The sequence below is a fragment of the Dasypus novemcinctus genome, chromosome 9, assembly GCF_030445035.2.
Source record: "Dasypus novemcinctus isolate mDasNov1 chromosome 9, mDasNov1.1.hap2, whole genome shotgun sequence".
NCBI classification, from domain to species: Eukaryota; Metazoa; Chordata; class Mammalia; order Cingulata; family Dasypodidae; genus Dasypus; species Dasypus novemcinctus.
Window position 1 is genome coordinate 130,859,138 of NC_080681.1, and position 22,089 is coordinate 130,881,226.

Below are 22,089 nucleotides of genomic sequence, written 5' to 3' on the forward strand. Positions count from 1 at the left end.
CAGGCCCCACTGCCCCCTCCCAGGAGCTGGTGGGGGGCACCGCCGCACAGGGCTCCCTCGGGGGCTCTGGGGTGTAGGAAGGGGCAGGGCGACCACTACACCCCTCGAGGGGGGCGAGCAGCCCCCGCAGGCCCCACCTGGGCCACAGGAAAGCTCAGCAGGGCACGGGAGGGGGGGCGGGGGCCGGGGCTTGGGGGCCAAGGGGCTCTCCACGTTTCCGCAGAGGGGACGTGAGAGCAGGTGGGGAAGGGGGAGGAGCCGGCACTGAGTGGGGGCTGGAGGTGAGGGACCACCAGGCTGAGACCCTGAGGCCAGGGTGGCAGGGGTGGCTGAGCAGGGGGACAGAGGGGCCGGGCCATGCAGGCAGGGAGGTGGGCCTGGGGCAAGAGCCTCGGGTGTCGACAGGAGGGGGGTACGGGGTGGCCTCGGAGGCCGGGAGCGGGGCTTTGGGAGTGGGCGCTAGCCTGCCCACTGCCAGGGTCCACCAGGAACCGTCCCCGTGGCAGCGTGGCCTCCAAGGAGGAGTCCAGGGAGAGGCCGCGGTGCTGGCGAAGGGCCCTCCGCGTCCAGCGCCGTCCACTCTGGGCCGAAGGGTCCCCCAGCTCCAGCCAGCCTGCCTGATCCCGCCATGCGCCCACAGAGGCCACCGCAGGTGTGCCAGCCTGGCACAGGTGGCTGCAGGCCGCGCTCCAGCAGACGGTCCCCCGGCTCCCCGAGGCCATCCTCGCCCGGCAGGGGTTGCTGTGCCACGTGGTGCCAGGGGCGTGCTGCCGTGGGTGCTGCGTGGACTGGGAGGCTGTGCTGTGCCAACGTGCAGGGCGGCCAGATGGCATCGGACGGGCTCTCCCAGACAAGCTGGGAAGGCTCCAGCTGGGGTCGGGCCCACGGGGCCCATGGACCCCGCAAATCTGCCCCAAGGATGCCCGGAGCCGGAGCCCTGCTCCCGCGCACCAGGAGGTGCCGGAAGGGCAGGCTCTGCCCCACTGCCCGGCAGGGGCACGCAGGCTCCGGAACGGGCCCTTTGGAGATGAGCATGGGGTGTCTGCTTTGTCACCCACAAATGTGTCATTTTATTGAGATGAAACCGAAAAGAAGACAATGAGATGGCCCTCGAAGCTTGGCCGGACCCCTGCCTGTGCCGAGTGCTTTCTGCCCGAGCCGAGACCCCCACCTGCTAACACGATCGTCCCGGGGTGCTCCCTTCAAAACGCTGGAATATTCTCTTGTGAACCTGACTTGAGGTCCTAAAAAATGGTTTTTGCCGAGTAAGTATCCTCCCAACAAGAAGTTACTTCCCAGCCATGCTAAACTTCCAGTCACTGCGGCAGGCTCCAGAAAAGTTATAAAGTTCAGTTCTCAAGCCCCCCTGGCCCCCGTGTCGCCCTTTCGCCGGAGCAGCTGGAAGGAGGCGGGCATGGGGGGCGGGCGCCCCACCTGCATCTTCTAGAGGCCACGGGAGACTTGCTGTCTGGGTCCTGGCCTGGCCGTCCAAGCCCGGGCGGGCAGCTGTCGGGGAAACCAGCGGGCGGACGGGATTAGGGGAGGGGCAGGCCTTCCCGACAAATGCTGGCACCTGCTGCTGTGGCTCGCCCCCCGCCCCCCACCCCTTCCCCTGGGCCGGGAGGTGAGGCCAGGCTGCTGAGGAGGGCAGCAGGTGCCCGAGGGGGAGTGAGGCCTCAGGGTGGTGAAGGCTGCCCGCCCCTGCCCAAGGCCCAGCTCTGCCAGCCTGGCCAGGCCGAGAGGCCCGGAGGCCCCAGGGCCCTTGTGGCCAAGACCCCGGCGACTCCAGGGCAGCCCTAGGGCTGGGGGGGTCACCTGGGGCCCGGACCCCCGAGACCGTGGCGGGGGGAGCTGGGTAGAGCTCTGTGGGGGGGGCTGCTAGTGGCGGAGATGCCCAAGACCCCCGAGAGCTCCCAGGACGCGCCCGGGGCTTCCCGCCCTGAGAGATGCCCGCGCAGGAACAGCTGCCGCACATGCGCGCCCACCGCCCGTCCCTGCTGGACGTCGGGGGTCTTTCCTCCTGGAGCAGGTCGGCGCGGTGCCACCGCTTTGCTCCCCGCTCATCTGCTGGGACCAGCCCCCACGCCCACCGGGGGACCTGGCAGGGAAAGGGGAGGGCGGGCGACGCGGGCTGCGGCGCCCCATTCAGGACGAGTCCCCCTGCCGAACCCAGTCCCTGTGGGCCCCTTCCTGGCAAGGCCAAAGGGAGTGGCCCTGGGTGGCGGGTGCCCAGAGGGCCCACAGCCGCTGGCCCTGGGGCGGGACGGTGCGAGGAGCCCCCGCGCCCGCAGTGACATCTGCCCTCGACCCCGCCGCCCGGCCTGGGGGCCGCTGTGGCCGAGGGCCAGCGCGAGGGCCGGGCGCGGCCGGGGGAGCCTGCGTCGCTGCTGCCACCACGTGGCGGAACCGCGGTCCAACCCGGGGTTCCCGGAAGCCCCTCTGGCCGGCGGGCCTCGGTCGCCTCACGACTTTTGGCTGCGGGAACCCCACTTGCCGCCTCCTTGGGGAGGGGCCGCCTGCTCGGGGCCGCGCGGGCCTCTTTTCCCTCTGAGATGCCTCCGGAAGCCCCGAGGGGGGCTGCGGGAAACTGAGGCATGGGCGGGCCGGCAGGGAGGGGCGTCCCCTCAGCCCCCCGGGTCCCACCCCACGTGCTGCCCCCCATCCTCTGAGGCCCCAGCGGTCTCGGCCTGTCGCTGGGGTGGGGACAGGGGTCCCCCGTGCAGGCCCCGCCGGCCATTCCCGGGACAGCGGCCGGCCCCGCTCGGCTGCAAAATGGCCTCCGCCCGCTCCGGCCCCGCCCTCGGCGAGGAAGGCGGAAGCCCCCCCAGCCTCAGTTTCCCCGAAGGAGGGGATCAGGACCCCTTCCGCTTTGACGGCGTCGGGGTCACAGGCCACCCGTGGCTTGAGCGGTGCCGGACAGGGGTCGGGGGGCTCCCCGGGGCTGGGATCGCGGCGGCGGGCGAGGCCGGGCGGGGGCGCTCGCGGGGGCCTGGGGACCCGGCGGGGGCGGGCCGGCGCGGGGTCGAGGGGGGGGGCTCACTTCCGCCGGACGCGCGGGGCGGGGCGATGGCGGCGGCGCGCAGGCCCCGGCTGAGCCGCCCGAGGCCGCCGGGGGGCGGGTGAGACGGGGCGCGCGCCCTCCCCGGCGCCTGCGGGACCCCCGCCCGGCCGGCCCTCCCCCGACACCCCCTCGCCGCGCGCCCCTCCCCCCTCCTCCCACGCCCGGTCTCCCCGCTCCCCTCCCCCCTGTCGTCCCGCCGCCCGCCGAGTCCCTCCGCCTCCCCCCCCAGGGCCCCCTCCGAGCGCCCCTGGCTTCTCCGCGAGGGCGGGAGCGAGACCGAGCAGCTGTGGAGAGCGCTGCTGCGCGCCGCGACCCCCGACCTGGGCGCGGTGGGGGACCCGCTGCCGCCGCTGCCCACCTGCCCGGGCCAGGTAGGGCCACGGGGCCGGGGAGGGGGCCGGGGCGGGGGGCGGGGGCAGGTCCCGACGAGTGCCGCGTTCACAGGAGCCCCGGCCCGACCCGGCGCCCCCCGAGGCCTTCGTGGTGGGACCCCAGACCTTCCTGTGGCCGCCCTTGCCGCCCGCCCCGCGGGAAGCCAGGGGCCCGGCTCGCACCTACAGGCTGCTCCGCGCCTCCCGGGGGCGCCCGGAGTCCCCGCCCCTGCCTTCCCTGCCGACTCCACACCGTCACCCCACGCCTGAGCCCCGCGGGGCCCCCAGGACCGAGGAGCTGCCGTCGGTGGAGGGGCCGCAGGCCCTGGGGAGCTGTCCCATGTGCCAGGCCCCCTTCGCGCCCACGTGAGTGTCCCCCCAGGGCCCCTTGGTGACACCGCCCCGGGGGACCCCAGCCCTTTTTAAAAGGCCGAGAGGGCGCCCCCAGACCTGCTTTGCCTCTTGAAGTCACATTTCGGGGCCAGAAAGCGGAGCAGCCTTCTGCTGGGAGGCGCAGCACTGGCGGCTGCGGCCGTGGGGTGAAGCTGGAGCGGGGTGCTGGGTCAGCGGCAGGAGGGTCTCGGGACACGGGGCACCGCTGGGACACCCCAGGCTGGAACAGTCCCCGCGAGCCGCCCACACGCCCCAGCCCCGCCTCGCGTCCGGCACACTGGCCTCTCGAGGCGGGTGCAAGGAGGGCGCGAGTTCGACAGCAGCTTGTGTCCCTGAAGCGGGATGACCTGGCTGCCAGCTGGTCCTGACAGGGCCACCGGCTCCTCCACGCTCTGCGGGGCCTCTCTGTGGACCCCTTAAATGACAAGACGCCCCGAGACAGGAACGACGAAGAGCCGACGGCCTGGCCTGCGCGCCTCCAACCTCTGCCCGTGTGGCCTGCCTTGAGCTTCCGAGTGGCCGCTGGGGACGCCAGGCCCGTCAGCCCGGAGAGCTCCCGGCACCTTCTCCCGTTAGCTGGGCACCCGAGCGAGGGCTCTGCAGGGCACGTGCCTGTGCCAGGGGGGCTGGGGAGACCAGCCGTCGGGGACCAAGGGGCCCACACTGCACGGACGCGGTCACCACGGGCCAGGTGGGCCCCGGCGGGGGCCACAGGAGGGTGCAGGTGCCAGAGCAGAACCGCCTTGTCAAGCTGCAGTGTATCTGGAAGGCAGCTTGCTCTTGGCTCTTCTTGGGGGTTTTGAGAAATGGGGGTGCCCCTTGACAGGTGAGCCCCCGGGGGCTCCCTTGCAGCCGGGTGGGCCAGGCTCGTGTCTGCTGTCCCTGTGCCCCGCTGGCCACGCTCCGGGATCCAACACCTGTCGAGGCGCGGGTGCGGAGGGGCTCGTGAGAAGGGCCGCGACGTTTCCCCGCAGACATTGCCCGTTGCCTCGTGTGCCCGAGGCTCCGGGTCACAACCCAGGGTTTGGCAAGGCGAGGCCTGGGGCGCGGGGAGCTGGGCGCTGTCCCCCGCCCCGCTTTAGCTGCCCGCCACCGAGCCTTTAAATGCGCGGAGGCCGTCGGGAGCAGACGTGGCGAAGCCAGGCCGTCATGCCGTTTTGTTGGGGAAGGGTCTGCACGCCCCCAGCGGGTTCCCCACCCCAGGGACCATCCAAAAATGGCTGGACCTGACCCCACACCTGCCCCAGCCGTGGGGAAGCACGGGGAGGGGCTGGCGCTGAGGACGGGCCGGGCCCTAAGGGACTGCAGGAGCACAGAGCAGTCCACCCACGGCGGGTGAGCGGCCGGCGGCCTTGGCGACCAGCACGGCTGCGGGCGTTGGAGGCGGCGGCGGGGCCGGAGCGGCAGGGCCTCTCCCCGGCGGGCGCTCTGCTGGCTGTGGGAGGTCGCCGCTGTCTTCGGGGGTTGGGGCCTCCGAGGCTGGAGCGGGACTCGGGTCAGCGCGTCGTGCTCGGGGACGGTCACTCCGGCGCCCCCTCCTCGGGCTGGGGTCCACTGGGTGGCCAACCCCAGATGTGCCCTGGCCCGTGGCCTGGGGGTCCCTGGTCCCCGCCGCCATCCCCAGGGCAGCCGCAGGACGTCTCCAGCCTCGCAGCGCCAGCGAGCTGCCTGTGGGCTCATCCCTCCTGCTTCCCGGAGGGCAGCGTTTAGGAAGGGGGGGTGCACAGGCTGCTGGGGAGCAGCCTGGGGGCTGGGGAGGGGCGCCCGTGTGCCTGAGGCGTCCTGTGCCCGGCGGCCCTGCCCTGCCCACTGCTCCCAGGCTCTGGACGCAGTTGCTGGACGCCAGGGTCCCGGAGCCTTGGGGGGCTCGTTCATCATATGCCCCCAGATGTGGCCAGGGGGGGCAGCAGGCATCCCTGACAAGCCCCCACCGTGAGGCACCTGGAATCTTCTAGAGAAGCAGCTCCGTTTGGAGTCGAGAGAGCCGGGGCCCAGGGGGTCTTTGAACCTGGGGGCTGTGCCCACCTCCTGCCCCAGACCCTTTCCTTGCCCTCCTCCCCCTGCCCCTGGGCCTGGGGACGTCACATGCTCGTCTCCTGAGTTTTCACTCCAGCCATGCTGGCCTCGGGGCAGGGCGCGAAGGGGCGGGGGGGCCTCGGGGAGGGCAGTTGGGGCCTCCCCTCCCCCCCGGTGGGTGGGTGACCACTGTCTGTTCTCCCTTGTCCCCGCAGGCTGTCCCAGCTGGACGTCGACAGCCACCTTGCCCAGTGCTTGGCCGAAAGCACAGACGATGTGGCATGGTGACGTGAGCCGAGGGTGGCTCCAGTGCTGGCCTGTGCGCCCTCCCTGGGATGGCCCCTGTGCGTGGACACGCGGACATTAAAGGTGGCTAGACGCCGAGGCCGCGTTTGTCTTGACATTCAGACTCGCGCTTGATTCCTTGTTACGCGTGTGTGAGCGCACGGGACCTGACCGCGATCATAAGCGCCCTCGTCGGGCATGGGCGGGCGGGCGGCACACGGGCGCGTGGAGGGCTGAGCGGCACAGCGCAGGCCCGCGTGGGCAGGTGGCACTGCCTCCTGCGGTGCAGCTGTGCCCACCTGCCCCGCGCCTCCGGCGGCTCCCGCGGTTCCAGGCCTTCGCAGAGGCTGAGGACGCACTGATGACCAGCGGGAGTTTCCAGGAACCCACCGGGAGAGCGCCGGTGCCCGCGGGGGCGCCCCGGGCGGGCGGGTGGGGGCCAATGTGCCCGAAGCCCCCAGTGCCACCTCCTGCTCCGGCCGGCGCGGGGGTGGAAGTGGGGCAAAGGGGCCTCTTCAGTGGCCCGAGGGACCTGGCCGGGGCGTGGACGCCGGGAGGGGTCAGGCATGACGTGAGAATCCGAGGCGAACGTGTAGAAATCCAGGGTTTCCTTTCAAAACGGGCTCCAAAACCTTTGCTTGTGGAGACGTCCACTTTTAGTGAAAACAACGACACGAGCTTTTTCGGGAAATCTTTAATAGATCAGCCGAGGGGAGAATGCTGACCCTGCAAGGAAAGCGGCCGGCGTGTGGCCACGGCCTCACAGTAAAGCAGCTCACGTGCGTTCGTGGGCCCGGGCCCTTTGCCAGCACTGGGCTTTATCGTCAAACCACGCGTGAGGACGTCGGCGGCTCGTTGCGCCCACAGAAGCAGGTACTGCACGTACAGCCCTCCCGCCACCGGCAGGACACTCCCCCCCGCCTGGCACGTGCGCAGCCAGGCCGGCGCCCCGTGGTGAACGTCATGCGCTTAAGGGGCCACCCCGGCCTGGGCCTCGCAGCCCGCGCCCCCTGCAGGCGTCCGCCCGGGGCCCCCGCCCGGCCACACCGCCTCGCCGCAGCCAGTGCCGGCAGCTCTGCCTGCAGGTCCCAGCCCAGCGGCTCTGTCCAGGGCCACCACTCCTCGGCCACTGCCGAGCTGGGCAGTGGCACTCGGTTCTGCCTGGGGGTCCTTCTCCTCTGGGGGCGCGGATGTTCGCCGGCTAAGCTCAGGAGCGCTGGTAAAGAGCCACCCAGCTGGGGCGGCGCCGAGGTGGCCAGTGAGGGTGGGCCTGGGGGTGGGCGGAGGCGAGCCGCCCCGCTGCGTCCCTGCCGCCAGGGCCTGTGCCTGCCCACAGTGCCACCCCCACCCCCGGGAGCGAGGGGACACATGGGGCATGCCTGCCCCTGCCGCCCCGACTTAAAGGACATGGTCACGCGGCCACGCGGGGCCAGGCAGGACCTCTTTCAGGAATGGCCCCTGCTGGCCTCGCCGGGACGCCTGTGCAGAAGGGGCACGAGCGGGGGCCTGTGTCGGGGCCGGGACGTGTTCACGTCACAGGGCCGGGCTGCTGTGGGGCCCCAGGGGCCGCTGCCCACCCCCCTTCCCGGGCCTCGATGCCGCGTTCTGCACCGCTGACAACACAAGACACCACGGAGGCACTGCTCAGAGTTTCCACAAATATATTTTGTGCAGGTTTAGCATCAGTTTTCTTTTTTGGTGTACCCGTGCTTTGGTAAAGCAACGTTTTAAAACCTCGAATCCAATTTCCTCATTGCAGTCCCAGGTGCTGACGCGGCCACGCGGCGCGTCCCACGGTCTGTGTCAAAGTACTTGTTGAACATGAGCAACAGGGACTTACCGGGATCTAGAAAACGCTCCGAGTCCGTAGAAATTCTTCACTGCAGAGTGTCCCTCCAGGCACTTAAACTGCACCCCAACCTACACCCTGCTGCTCAAGGACATGGCTCCTGGGGCTCCGGCAGGGCCACTCGTGGAAAGAAGGCATCGAGAGGGGGCTGCGACACCATAGTGACATTTATTCCCAGGACTTTACACAGCAGGGCTCCTGGGCGCCGCGATCCCGCCCCACGGGCGCACACGCTCTCCCCGGACGTGGCGGCAAGTCCCTCCGCGCCGGGCGCGGGGCTCCTCTCCGCGGTCTCAGCAGCAAGCGTCCGGCCTGGCGCGCCGCCCCGCGCCCAGCCTGGCATGCACGCGCTGCAGCGGAGGGCGAAGGTACGAGCGGCTCCCACGGTCTGCCCGCCAGGCGCCGCGGCCTCACACGGACTCCTCGGTGGACAGCAGCAGCGGGTTGATGTACTCGAAGCCCTCGAACTCCGACTGGTCTATCCTCTTGATGACGTCCCTGGGGCGAGGGGCGAGGGGGCCGCGTGGGCGCGCTGCCGGCAGGGCCGACGCCACGCCCACGGGGGGACGCCGGAGGGCGCGGGCGAGCGGGCGGCGGGCCTGACCGAGGCCGGGCGGTCCCGACGGCAGCACTCGCGGCCTCCCCGCAAACCCCCGGCCCTCGCCGCCCCCCGCGGCGGACTCACTCGTCGTCCGGGGTCAGCTGCACGGGCTCGCTGGTGAACTGCGTGTCAAAGTTGTCCAGGCCGTAGTCGTCTGTTATCTGCGGCTGGAACGGAGGCAGGGCCTGCTTCTTCTCCAGCTGTGCGTGGCAAGGAAACCGGGTCAGAACCGTGGCTGCGAGTCGCACCACGGAATCAGAGCAGCCTTGGCGTTCAGGCACGCTTGGCGCCACAATCCTGACAGGTTGTTCCTTAAAACACCGGTAAAAGCTTAGGAGGCCGCATCCAGAGCCTGAAAAACCCTACGTGAACTGAAAGTGTTCCAGAAGCACAGGGTGTGGGGCCGCCCGCCGCCCTGGGAACCGCCATGCCGCCCCAGGGGGCCCCTGCACCGCGCACACAGGCTTTCCTTTCCTCCGTGGCTTGTGGCCCCTACAAGCCCACCTGCCTCCCCCCGCCACAGGTAAGTGCTGTGCCCCTGTGCTGGCCAGGCAGGTCCCCAGAACCCAGACTCGCTCAGTGAGCGGGCCACAAGACCCTGCCACGTGGGGCCGCTGCTCCCAGCCACGTGTGGCACCCAGCGCGTCAGCGAGGAAGCACCGGCACAGGCCACCCGCTCTGGGCAGGGCAGCTGGTTCACACGCCCCATTGCCCGGGCGTCCAGACGGGTCCTTCGGAAGGCTGGGCATGGCCAGCCCGAGACTCCGCCGTTGTGGGGTGGCGCTGGGTGCTATCCCTGCCCCGAATGAGGGAACTGGCCGAGGCCGGGAGGGACAATCCCCAGGCCCCCCCTGAGCGTGAAGGCCACTCCCCCAACCCCCGGTCTACACCGGAGCGGCCAAGAGCAACGATCCCAATCTCAAAGGGAAGGGCCTGGAGCCCCGAAGGAATCCCATGTGGTTTGGGGCGGTGCAGAGACAGTTCTGCGGTGAGTTGGGTGGAAGAAGTTAGAGCGTCACCACCGAGGTGGACAGCGCCTTCCCCACGCCCGTGGCAGCCACCAGTGGCATCTACTCCAGGTCTTGGGCAAAGAGGCCCATCTCCCATGGTTGAGCCAAAGGCTGGAAGCCGATGCAGGGCACGGGAACGAGGTCTCCGCAGGCAGGGCCGTTACCGTGTGTGTGTGCGTGCGCACGCACCATCGGGCAGGGGTCCGTGGGCAGCTGAGAGAAGTAACAGCAGGGCAAGCACTGCCCTGCCTTGGCTGGCCTCGGTCGTGGTGGAGACAAGGGCCACAGCTCCCAACCTCTCCAGAGGCCCCTGCTTTCCATTTCTCCTCCTCACTGGTCACTCGGTTTCAGGAAAAAGTCTTTGGTGCTTAATTATCTTCCGTGCTGGGGCCCCTGCTAGAGACGCTGGGGCTTTCAGCTGACTTTCAGGGTTTGGGGACGCCAGCCCCAAAACTGGTCCCAGTGTATCTTGCAAACTCGAAGACAAGGCAATGGAAATTATTTAGTGTGAGCAGCAGAAAGAAAAGCAGAAAGAAAAAGAATGAAGGAAAATGAAGAAAACCTGAAGGACCTGTGGGGCACCCTCAGACACAGCAATACCTGGACGATGGGAGCCCTGAAGGACGAGGAAAGGGGCAGGAGAAGTATTCGAACACAGAATGACTTAGAAACTTGCTCAATCTGATGAAAGACATGAAAATCCTCATCCAGGAAACTCAGCAACCTCCAAGCACGACTCACAGATCGACACCAGGACACGGGGAGCAAAACCGTCAAACCCAAAGAGAGAGAGGGGAATCTGAGAGCAGCGAGAGAGAAGCGACTCAGCACATCCGAGGGACGCCCAGTGGTCTAACAGTGGACTTCTCGTCAGAAACCACAGAGCCCGGAAGACGACGGGATGGCTGACTTAAATCCTTTAAAGAAAAAACTCCCAAATGAGAATTCTATATCCAGCAAAACTATCTTTCAAAAATAATGGAGGAATTACGACATTCACAGATAAATGAATGTTGAAAGAGTTCATTAGCAGAAGACTGCCTGCAAGAAGTGCTGAGGGGGGCATTAGATTGGCAGGCGTTGTGGGCCCTAAGGGGAGGGGAAAATGGACGTGCAATGGATGGAACAAAGGTAAATAAGGGGGCAAAAGAGGAGTTATGTGAGAGTACACGAGGATGAATATAAAACAGCTAATATTACACCAAAAACATATAGGGGACGACAGACTAATAATGAAAACCATAAGACAAAACATAGGATAACTAAAAAATTTAGAAAACTGTACAACCTAAAGTATGGACCACATAGTAAGCACAAATGTTACTTTGTTTGAAAACTATAGTTTCGGAATCTGTACATCAGTTTCAGGAAATATGATATGAATAAGTTAAAAGATTATTGCTGTGGAAGGGAAAAGGTTTTATAGTGGATCTGGGGAAATACTGTATATTGTATATATGAATTTTGGTGATCTAAGACTCTTCTGAAGCTGACATTATGTTGGGATTCACTTTACGGGAAGTTTTGGATCACAGAGTGGTTCAACAATGGCAGCGGAGGAATACTGATATGGGATGTTATTGACAGGATATATATGGTTGACAGGGAGTTATACAGGGCATATGCCCAGGGTATATGGTAATGTCTATATATACTCATAGTGGAAACAATTAAAAACAACAGCTGGGGGGGGTACTGGGCTCCTGGCCGGGGGGTCACTGTTGTGGGCCCTGGGAGAGCAGCGGCAATCCTCCAGGTGCAACGGCAAGAACCAGGAAGGAGGGCCCAACAGTGGGCTCTTGATACTAATGGCTACACTTTTGAGCCTATGCACCTGCAATAAGAACAAGGCCTAGAGTAGCATTGTGCCTGGGGGTTTCCTCCTGACAGCCTTCATGTTACTCAAATGTGGCCACTCTCACAGCCAAACTCAGCGTGTAGATGTGATGCATTCCCCCCAGCGTGGGACACGACACCCGGGGATGAGCCTCCCTGGCACTGAGGGATCACTACCACATACCAGCTGAAGAAGCAACTAGAAAATGACCTTGAATTAAAGATTCAATGCGGAACAGCAGAATATACCTATCTACATATAATAACATGACTTCGGGAAGCGGTTTGACCTAATGTAAGGGGGAAATGGAAAGGAGAAATGAGATTATAAGGCTGTGAGTCTCTAAAAAAGAGTCTGGAGGTTGTCAGAAGGAATACCCCTATGTACAACTGAACAGAGTCTAAGAGACAGATAAGGTAGATACAACCCCAGGTATTGGTTCTTTTGAGGGATAAAGAGACCCACGGGTTCTATGGTCATGGCAGAAGGGGTTCACTGCCATGACAGATGGCCCTTCTTTGGAGCTGGTGTTTCTGCGTGATGGAAATGGACTCAGAGGGGATCTCTTTTCACAAGACTTGCATGCTACTTTATTGGAATTGTAGTTGGTGCTGGGTTTAAGATATATGTAGGGGATTTGAATCTCTGGACTGATAATATGACACCCAGGCCCAGAGCCTCAACAGACTTCAGCTCCTACACTTTGACTTATTGGACTTACTCCACTCAGCTAACATGGAGTTGAAGAAGGTCAACCACCACAACATGGAGCCTAGAGTGTCTACAACTAGAGGCGGGAAGAGTGCATCCAGTACCCATGTGGAATCTAAGCCCTCACTTGACACAGATGTGCAATGGACACAACCAATCCAATGTCCACAGAGAAAATGTGGAATGGGTGTGGGAACGGTAGCCATGGGGGCTGCTGGGTGTGGGGAACGGGAGGAAGAGATGAGATGTGGAGGCGTTTTCAGGACGTGGAGTTGTCCTGGATAGTGCTTCACGGACAATTACGGGACACTGTAGATCCCCCCAGGGCCCACTGGATGGAACGTGAGAGAGTCTGGGCTATGATGTGGACCATTGACTATGGGTGCAGTGATGCTCAGAGATGAACTTACCAGGTGCAATGGATGTATCACGATGATGGGAGAGAGTGTTGCTGTGGGGGGAGTGGGGGGCGGGGGCGGTGGGGTTGAATGGGACCTCATATATATTTTTTTAATGTAATTAAAAAATAATAATAAACAATAAATATTAAAAAAAAAAAAAAAAAAGAAGTGCTGAGGGAGCACCACAGGCTGAAATAAAAGGACGCTAGACACTAATTCAAAGCTGCTTGAAGAAATAACACTGGTGAAGGCGACTGTAGCAGTTTGATATGGTTATGAATTCCAAAAACAGAGACTGGATTATGTGTGTGATCTGAGCTGTACCTGGGCGTGACTGAGTTATGATTACGGTGTTGAGTCCCCGCCTCTTGGTGGGGTGCAGGTTTCTGATGTTGGAGTTTTAATGTTGGAGTTCAATGCTTAAGCCTTAAGCTGGAGCCCCAGGGAAAGACACAGAGCTGTTCACCTGATAGTCTGCAGCTGACCTTGTGGAGGAAACAGGAGCTGAGCCCAGAGGAGCCCAGGAAGCCTGAGCCCTCGCAGGCGTCGGCAGCCATCTTGCTCCAACGTGCGGAAACAGACTTTGATGAGGGAAGTAACTTATGCTTTATAGCCTGGTAATTGTAAGCTCCTACCCCAATTAAATACCCTTTATAATGTCCAGCAGATTTCTGGTATTTGGCATCAGCACCCCTTTGGCTAATACAGTGACTACATAGATAAACATAAACTCCTATGTTATTGTACTTTGGGTTTGTAACTGCTTTTTTCCTCCTTATGTGACTTAACAGGCAAATGTGTAAATAACACTTAAAATCTATGTTAATAGGCAGTGTATAAAGATATAAACTTAGATAATAACAATATAGACGGGGAGGGTTAGAGATATATAGGATTAGAGAGTTAGCACAGTACTGAAACTAGGTTGGTACTAGTGGAAGTAGGTTATTAGTTTAAGGTGTTCATTGTAATCACAAAGGTAACCACTAAGAAAATAACTTTAAAAAGTATAGAAAATAGAAGAGAAAAAAGGAATAAAAATGGTACACTAGAAAAAAGCAACTAAATTAAAAAAAAATGCAATAATGGAGCAGAGTCTAAAAAGATTACAGAAGACAAAGGATATTAAATATTGAGAAAAGGCTGAATCAGCAAGAGGACATAATAATTATAAACATATATGCACCTCACAAGAGAGCCCCAAAATATGTGAAGCAAAAATTGACAGAACTGAAGAGAAAAGTAGACAGTTCTATAATAGTGGAGACTTCAAAGCACCACTTTCAATAGTTGATAGAACATCTAAACAGAAGATCAATAAAGAAACACAGAACTTGAACAACACTTGAACGATTAGAACGATGGTCGCTTACGGAGCACTCCACCCAACACAGGCAGCTGCAACGTTCTTCTCAAGTGCACGCGGAACACCGTCCAGGACAGAACACATGTTTAGGACACAAATCAAATCTTAGTAAAATTTAAAATACTGAAACCATGCAAAGTATTTTTAAGGACCACAATGGAATGAAACTAGAAGTCAACAACACAAGGGAAACTTGAAGATTTAGAAATATGCGGAAATAAACGATGTGCTATTAAATACCCGCTGGGTACTTCGAGATGAATGAAAACAAAACCCCAACATACCAAAACTTATGTGATGAAGCAAAGGCAGTGAGTGCTCAGAAGGAAATTCATAGCTCTAAAAGTCCACATTTTAAAAAGACGATCACAAATCAATGACCTAACTTCACACCTAAAGGAACTAGCAGAGAAAGAGCAAACCAAACCCAAAGTCAGGGAAAGGAGGGAAACAGTAAAGACTAGAGCAGAGATCAGTGAAATAGAAAACAGAAAAGCGACAAAATTAACACAAAGTTGTTTTTAAATGATCGATAAAATCAACAACTCTTTAGCCAGAATGACAGAGAGAGGCGCAAAGAACAAACTCAGGAACGAGACAGGGACCTTACTACAGGCCTTACAGAAATAAAAAGGACTAAGAGGAGGGAACTGAAAGATCTTAACAGACCTGTAACAAATACAAAGGTTGAATCAGTAATCAAAAACTTCCCAAGAAAGGAAATCCAGGACTAGATGGTTTCACTGCTGAATTCTACCAAATATTTAAAGATTTAACACTAACTCTTCTCTAAGGATGCCCAAAAATAGAATAGGAGTGATTATTTCCTAGCTCATCCTATGAGGCAAGCATTACCCTCATACCCGAGCCATGTAAAAACAGCACAAGAAAATGACTAATTTACCTTATGAATATTAGATGCAAAAATCCTCAACAAAATACTGGCAAACCAAATGCAACAGTGCAGTGAAAGGATTACACGCCATGACCGGGAAGGAGAAAACCCGCATGATCAATTTGATTGATACAGAAAAGGCTTTGACAAAAATCCAACACCCTTTCATGATAAAAACACTCAGGAAACTAGGAATAGAATGGAACTTTCTACCATAATCAAGAACATTTATGAAAACACAGCAAATATTATCCTCCTGGTGAAGGACCAGAAGCGTTCCCTCCAAGACGGGGAACACCGCAAGGACGCCCCTGCCGTCACGGCGTTCCTTGTTGTCCTGGACGTTCCAGCCACAGCAACCAGGAGGAAAAGAAACAAAAGTCATCCCAACTGAACAGGAAGAAGTGCCTTTATCACTATCCACAGATGACACAATCCTATAGACAGAAAATCCCAGAAAACCCACAAAAAAGCTATTAGAACTAATATACTCAGCAAAATTGCATAACAGAAGATAAACGTGCCGAGATCAGTGGGTTTCTTTTCTATACACCACTAATGAACAATCTGAAAAGGAAACCGAGAAAATAATTCCATTTACAGTAGCATCAAAGAGTAAAATACTTGGCAATAAATATAACCAAAGAGGTGAAAGACTTGTACACTGACAACTACGAAGCACTGCTGAAAGAAATTAAGACCTAAGTAAGTGGAAAGACATCCACGTTCATGGATTAGAAGATGTACTATTGTTAAAATACCAATTCTACCTAATGCGATTTCTATGCCATCCTTATCAAAATTCCAGTAGCCTTTATTGCAGATATGGAAAAGCTGATCCTCAAGTTCATGTGGAATTGTAAAGGGCCCTGAATAGCCAAAACAATCTTGCAAAAGAACAAAGGTGGGTGACTCACCCTTGCTGACTTCAAAATTTTACTACTGAACTACATTAACTAAAACTGTGGGGGTGCTCAGTGGTTGAGCACCTGCTTAGCATGTACGAGGTCCTGGGTTCAACCCCTGGTACCTCCTAAACAGCAACAACAACAAATTGTATGGTTCTGATATAAGGATAACCATATAGGCCAATGGAAATGAATTGAGGGTCCACAGTTAAATCCAACAAATCTGTGGCCAGTTGATTTTCAACAAGGGTGCCAGGTCAACTCAATGTGAAAATAACAGTCTCTTAAAATGGTGCTGGGACAACTGGAAATCACATGGAAAAGAAGCAATGTGGACGCCTACCTCTGAACATATACAAAAATTAATTCAAAATGGATCAAAGCCTAAACAGAAGAGCCGATACTATAAAATTTTTGCAAGGAAACATCAGGAAATGTCTTCAGGATCTTGTAGTAGGCAATGGGTTTTTAGATTCTGCAACAAAAGCTTGAGCAATGAAAGAAATATAAAAAATGTGAGGGACTTCATCAGAATTAACTTCTGTGCATCAAAGGACATTAGCAAGAAATGGAAAAGACAACCTACAGAATGGGACAAAACACCACAAAAATGATAAGGGTTTTATATCCAGAATATATAGAGAACTCCTTCAATTCAGCAACAAAAAGACAATCCAATTAAATAATGGACCAAGGGTCTGAATAGACGTTTCTCCACAGACGATGCTCAGTGGTTAATACGTACATGAGAAGACGCGCAACATCATTATCCATTAGGGAAATGCAAATTGAAACTGAGATACCACTTCACACCCATTAGGATGGTTATTATTAAAAAACAACTGAAAAGAGCAAGTGTTGGTGACAATAGGAAACCTTGTGTCCTGTTGGGAATAGAAAATGGCATGGCACTGTGAAAATAGTTTGGGAGTTCCTCCTAAAACTAACCCTAGAATGAGCCTAAGACCTAGCAAGTCCACTCCAGGTCTACTGAAAGCACTGAAAGCACTGAAAGCACTGAAAGCACTGAAAGCAGGGACTTGGACAGATAATTAGACACCAGTGCTTGTCGCAACATTATTCACACCTGCCAAAAGGTGGAAGCAACCATGTGTCATCCACAGAGGAACGGACAAGCAGGTGTGGGGCAGCCATAAATGGAAGGCTATTCGGCCGTGAAGACAAGTGCAGGGTTGGTCCACGCCATGGCAGGCACGAGCCCGCTGACATCACACGAAGTGAGGTAAGCCGGCGGGCACCAAAGGACGGTCTATGATCTCTCTGGAATGAAACGCTTAAAAGAAACACATTCACAGAGTCGGGAAGTAGAATGGGGTGGCTCCAGGGGTGGGGTCTGCGGTTGGGGGGTTATTTCTAAATCAGTATGAGTTTTGGTTCAGAACAATGAAAGGAGTCTGGAATAGACAGTGTGATCAAACTATGATACGCATAGAAACGAGATGTGACAGTCACAAGATGGACTATGATCCAGCCCTAGAAAGGAACGCAGTCCATGCGACAACGTGGATGAGCCCTGAAGACACTGCGTCGAACACGCCAGACACGGAAAGACAAACACTGTATGACTGCACTGTTGCGAGATAATTCGAATAAGCCAACTCGTGGGGTCAGAATCTTGAATGCAGGGAAACGGACTTTGGCCCAGTGATTAGGGCGTCCGTCTACCACATGGGAGGTCCGCGGTTCAAACCCTGGGCCTCCTTGACCCATGTGGAGCTGGTCCATGTGCAGTGCTGATGCGTGCAAGGAGTGCCGTGCCACGCAAGGGTGTCCCCCGCGTGGGGGAGCCCCACGTGCAAAGAGTGCACCCTGTAAGGAGAGCCGCCCAGCGTGAAAAGAAAGAGCAGCCTGCCCAGGAATGGCGCCGCCCACACTTCCCTTGCCGCTGACGACAACAGAAGCGGACAAAGAAACAAGACGCAGCAAAAAGACAGAAAACAGACAACCAGGGGAGTGGGGGAAATTAAATAAATAAATAAATCTTAAAAAAAAAAAAAAAAAGAATCTTGAATGCAGGTTCCAGGGCACGGGCTGGGGTCGGGAATGTGGAGTTGAGCCTGAAAATGTCCAGGGTTCCTATTTGCAACAGTGGAAAAGTTTTGTTATTGGATGGTGGTGATGGCAGCACACTGTGAATATAATTAACAGCCCTGAACGATATATGTGAATGTGGTTAAAAGGAGAAATTTTAAGTTGTGTCACTAGAAAAAAAAAAATTTAAAGCAAACCGAGGGCTGTAAAACACACAGTGAGCCCTAATGGAAATGGACTATAGTTCATAGTACAATTCTTTTTTCAAAAAGATTTTCTCTCTCCTCCCCCCCCACCACCCCTGTTGTCTGCTGTGTGTCCACTTGCTGTGTGTTCTTCTGTGCCTGCTTGCACCCACGGTGGCACCGGAAAACTGCATCTCTTTTTTGTTGCATCATCTTGGTGCATCAGCTCTGTATGTGTGGGCACCTCTCCTGGGTGGGCTGCGCTTTTTTCACGCTGGGCGGCTCTCCTTACGGGGTGCACTCCTTGTGTGTGGGGCTCCCCTACACAGGGGACACCCATCTATGGCACGGCACTCCATATGCACATCAGCACTGCGCATGGGCCAGCTCCACACAGGTCAGGAGGCCCTGGGTTTGAACCCTGGACTTCCCATTTGGTAGGCGGACACTCTATTCGTTGAGCCAAATCTGTTTCCCCACAGTACAATTTGAAAGTGCTTTTCGGAATTGTAACAAATATACCACATAACGCAGGGTGTTAATTAGAGGGTAATATATGAGAACTCTGCGTTTTATGCATGATTTTTCTGTAAACCTACAACTACTCTAGTTCACAAAAATGACGAGCGCTGTAGAGAGAGCCTGTGATGCCTTAGAGGACACGTAACTTGTCATGAACAGGATGTTGGTAGAAGTGGAAACCGAGGAAAGGTGCTCCTTGTTTAAAAGTGGCAGAGAACTTGGTGAAACTGGGTTCTGATGTTGGATGGGAGGCAAACCTTGAAGGCGATGAAGCTGGATATTTAGTTGAGATTTCCAGGCTGAGTGTGGAAGGCTAGCCTGGTTTCTCCTTTCAGCGAATAGTGAGATGAGAGAGGACAGGCTTAAGCTGAGACCTGAACTCCTGCGCACGAAGAAACCAGAAACCGGCAGTTTGGAAAATTTGAGCCTGCACAGTGTGCCGAGGCTGGGGCTGGAAGTGGCTCCACCAGGGACCTGCCAGAGCTTCCGGAAAGCGAGTTCCTGGAGAACCGTTGGCCTTCCAGTGCCAGCCTGGCCGGGAGACACAGGCATCCAGGAAGCGCCTGGGGACAGCCTCCTGCCCGACAGTTTGGATCCCTGTGAGCTGTACGCGGAGCCGACAAGGTTTCTGTAAAACGTGCACGGGCAGAACCACTGCCAGCCTGGACTATGGGAAGGGGCGAGGAGAAGCGCAGAGCTACGGAAGCCGAGGCCCGGGCTGAAGACACCGTCGGGGCCCAGAGCGCAGACCCTGCGCTTGGAGGAGGGCGGACCACCTGCCCAGGGCCTGGAGGGGGGCCCTGCGGTCCCCATGGTTCAGGGGGAGCGCTGCCACCCCGGCCCTCACCCCCGCTTTGGGGAGGACGGCCGCCAGGCAAGCGTTCGGCAGGGGCGGGCCCCGCGCCACGCTCGACCGAGCACCTGACGCTTTGTCCTGCTCTGCTCGGTGTCTCCCTTCCAGAGGGGGAATGCTGATCCCGAGCCTGGCCCTCCCTGAACGGTGGAAGCAGACAGCGGGCTCCCCAGGCTTGGCAGTCCACGGACGGGGGCCGTGCCCCAGGACGGGCCCACCCCAGCTGACTGTGCTGGGACGGGGCTGACCAACGTTCCCGAATGACCCGAGGCTGGGGGGTCGTGCAGGGGGGGGGGGAGTGCAGGCTGTGCGTAAAAACAGTGTGTCTTCTGGGGCCCAGTGGGTGGGGGGTGGCTTGGGGCAGTGGGCGTGAGCCCATCTTAAACGGGGCCCTCCGATGACGGGACCTCAGGTGAGGTGTGGCCCAGCGTGGCGAGGGGGTCCCAGGCCCTTTAGGAACGGGCACGGGGGAGGAGCCAGAGGAATGGCCAGGAGCTGGACGTCTCCACCGGGCAGCCAGGAGGGGCCGCCCCGCGCGCCGAAAGCCCCCGGCCACCGCGGCCTGCTGGGGAGCGCCTTGAGGACATCTCCACTTTGGACTTCTGGCCTCAAAACCACAACTCAGAAAATTCCTGTTGCTTAAGCTGGCCCCTTGCAAGGCATCTGCTTCAGCAATGAGGAGACTAAGGCCCAGGAAGGAACGGTGGCCCTGGAGTCACAGCGGCTTTCCCCAGTGACCGCTGCGGCCGCACCCGCTGACCACGGGGCAGCGCTGAGAACGGACACTTGCGAAAGGCAGCCCTGAAACGAAAGACGCACCCCTCTGGGCCGGCCCCACCAGCACCGGCCAGGTGGTGTCCACAGACCAAGGACGCCCCACGGGGCCCCAGGCGGGCAGCGGGCAGCACCCGGCCTGGCCATGGGGCCGTGTCTCCAAAGATGGCCAAAGCGCCCGTCCTCGGAGATGACCCGCTCCCCTCCTCGCCCTGGACTCTCACACATGACCCTCCTGTCCCCTGCGTCGCATGGAAGGCCCTGGAGTGCAGCCCCTCCCCTCACGTCGTTTCCATCCCACTGCGCCCGGGGCACGGGGTCCTCGGCGCCACACGGCTGACCGCAGGATGAGCCGCCGCCCCCCGAAGGTGCCCTGTCTGGGCACCTGGATGGGCCGCCCTCCCCAAGCACTGACACGAGCTGGCACCAGCGCCCCGGGGGGCAGCACATGTGTGGCGTCCCGCTTACGTGCCCACCGCACGCCCACCCCACGTGCTGCCCACCACCCGTGGAGCCGGCTTGCGCCGCTTACCAGGTCCCAGTCTATGCTGCGGAAGAAGGCGTGAGACTTGATGTCGGAAAACCCCGCCTGCGGCCGGCAGCCGAGCCTCTCTTTGGGATCCTGGGGTCAGAGTTCAAGAAAGGACAGGGTCAGGGCCTGAGCAACGGAACGCCACCAGGCAGCGTCCCGCTTCCGTGCCGAGAGTCAAGGCGCCGACCCCAGCTGACCCCAGGCCCGCCCTTCCCCTGGCACGTTCGTTAAGTTTCTCTTGGGCGTAATTTCCCACTTTTTGTTGTTAGATATTAACAAAAACGGGACCTCCTAGGATGCAGGGCTCAGAGAACGAAGCAGAGTGCCCGTGCGCGTCGGGCGTGCAGCAACGCCGAGGCCCCGAGGCCCCGAGGCCCACCCGCCCGCTGCGACGCTCACCTTGTTTAAAAAGCCTTTCAGCACGTGCGAGGCCTTGACCGAGAGGAAGCGCGGAATCCGGATGGGCTTCTCCAGGATCACTGCAAAGGCCGGCCGTCAGGCCCGCCGCCCCCTGCTGCCCCCACGCATGCGGCCCGGACTCCGATCCTGCGGCGTCTGCCTGCGAGCCCCCTCCCCGCCCCCCAGGCCCCGCACCCAGGGGCCGTGGCCACAGCCGCAGGAGTGACTGCCAGAGGGCGGAGTGTGGCAGCCTGGACACGGCGCTGCCAGGGCTTCCTGACCGGAGCGGGAGCTGGGCACTTCCGGGAGGACGGGGCCGGGGACACGTGCTGGGGGGACGGGCTGGGCCTGGGCGCGCACCGCCGGGGCAGCAGGTCTCTCCCGGTGGGCTACGGGCTCGCGGTCAGCCCGCCCCGGGGGCCGCTGGAGAGCCGGGCGTGGCCAGTGGGTGGTAGGTGCGCTGCGGCTCCCAGCCGCGATGCCCCAGGGCACCCGTGGGGGTGGGAGAGCCAGACCCTGCGCCCCGGCGGCCACGCACCTTGGAACAGGTAGTCCTCCGTGTTCATGTCGGGGTTGTCGGTGATGATGTCGAACGGGGAGCGCCCCGCCATCATCTCGAACATGAGGACGCCCAGCGCCCACCAGTCCACGCTGAACCCTGGGGCGAGAGCGCCGGTCACGCCCGAGCAGCCTGGGCGCTGCCGTCAACGGGGCACGGCTGGCTCCAGGGACGCTCGGCACGCAGCCCGCTGCTGCCATGCCGTGTCCCGGGCAGAGCCGAGGTTCAGGTGACGATGCAGCTCCCCGCCCGTTCCCTGCCCCCGCCTGTCCCCTGTCCCCCTGCCCCCCGGCCCTGCCCACAGCCCTGCCCCCTCCGAGCAGCAGTGCAGGGAGGCAAACGCTCCCGGGGAGGGGTCCGCGCCCGCGTGCGGCCGGGGTCAGCGTCCTGCGCCCTGCTGCGCGACGCTCACCGTACTCCTCGCCTCTCAGGATCTCGGGGGCGATGTAGTTTGGGGTCCCGCAGAACGTGCTCGTCGTGTCTCCAGGGCCCAGGCCTTCCTGCGGGAC

General features: G+C 59.5%; 2 protein-coding genes across 6 annotated transcripts in view; one reads left to right on the forward strand and one right to left on the reverse strand.

Moving 5' to 3' along the window:
- Positions 1-973: 973 nt before the first annotated feature.
- Positions 974-6,242, forward strand: FAAP20 (FA core complex associated protein 20). 2 transcript variants are annotated; one of them, XM_004473525.5, is made up of 4 exons: positions 974-1,265; positions 3,291-3,432; positions 3,506-3,798; positions 6,057-6,242. In XM_004473525.5, exons 1-4 carry the CDS (start codon positions 1,252-1,254, stop codon positions 6,127-6,129), a joined length of 522 nt encoding a protein of 173 aa, XP_004473582.1. In that variant the 5' UTR covers positions 974-1,251; the 3' UTR covers positions 6,130-6,242. The 2 variants fall into 2 exon arrangements, with proteins under 2 accessions (XP_004473582.1, XP_058160600.1); XM_058304617.2 differs by lacking the exon at positions 974-1,265 and adding an exon at positions 2,729-3,119.
- A 1,528-nt stretch (positions 6,243-7,770) lies between these two features.
- PRKCZ (protein kinase C zeta) overlaps positions 7,771-22,089 on the reverse strand; it is a 113,448-nt gene continuing 99,129 nt past the window's right edge. For all 4 annotated transcript variants that reach the window (XM_071217825.1, XM_058304614.1, XM_058304616.1 and 1 more), the window contains 6 exons: positions 21,993-22,080; positions 21,560-21,679; positions 21,022-21,101; positions 20,623-20,712; positions 8,661-8,776; positions 7,771-8,473 (listed from right to left, as the gene is read on the reverse strand). In XM_071217825.1, the coding sequence (XP_071073926.1) occupies positions 8,386-8,473; positions 8,661-8,776; positions 20,623-20,712; positions 21,022-21,101; positions 21,560-21,679; positions 21,993-22,080 (582 nt within the window). In that variant the 3' untranslated portion in view covers positions 7,771-8,385. The remainder of the gene's footprint in view (positions 8,474-8,660; positions 8,777-20,622; positions 20,713-21,021; positions 21,102-21,559; positions 21,680-21,992; positions 22,081-22,089) is intronic.

What these genes read in the sequence shown, in the direction of transcription:
- FAAP20 (XM_058304617.2), top strand. Translation starts at nt 2,773, where the DNA reads ATGGCCTCCGCCCGCTCCGGCCCCGCCCTCGGCGAGGAAGGCGGAAGC. An exon ending in TGCCCACCTGCCCGGGCCAG is followed by an intron (nt 3,433 to 3,505) that starts GTAGGGCCACGG and finishes CCGCGTTCACAG; the next exon opens with GAGCCCCGGCCCGACCCGGC. An exon ending in CAGGCCCCCTTCGCGCCCAC is followed by an intron (nt 3,799 to 6,056) that starts GTGAGTGTCCCC and finishes TTGTCCCCGCAG; the next exon opens with GCTGTCCCAGCTGGACGTCG.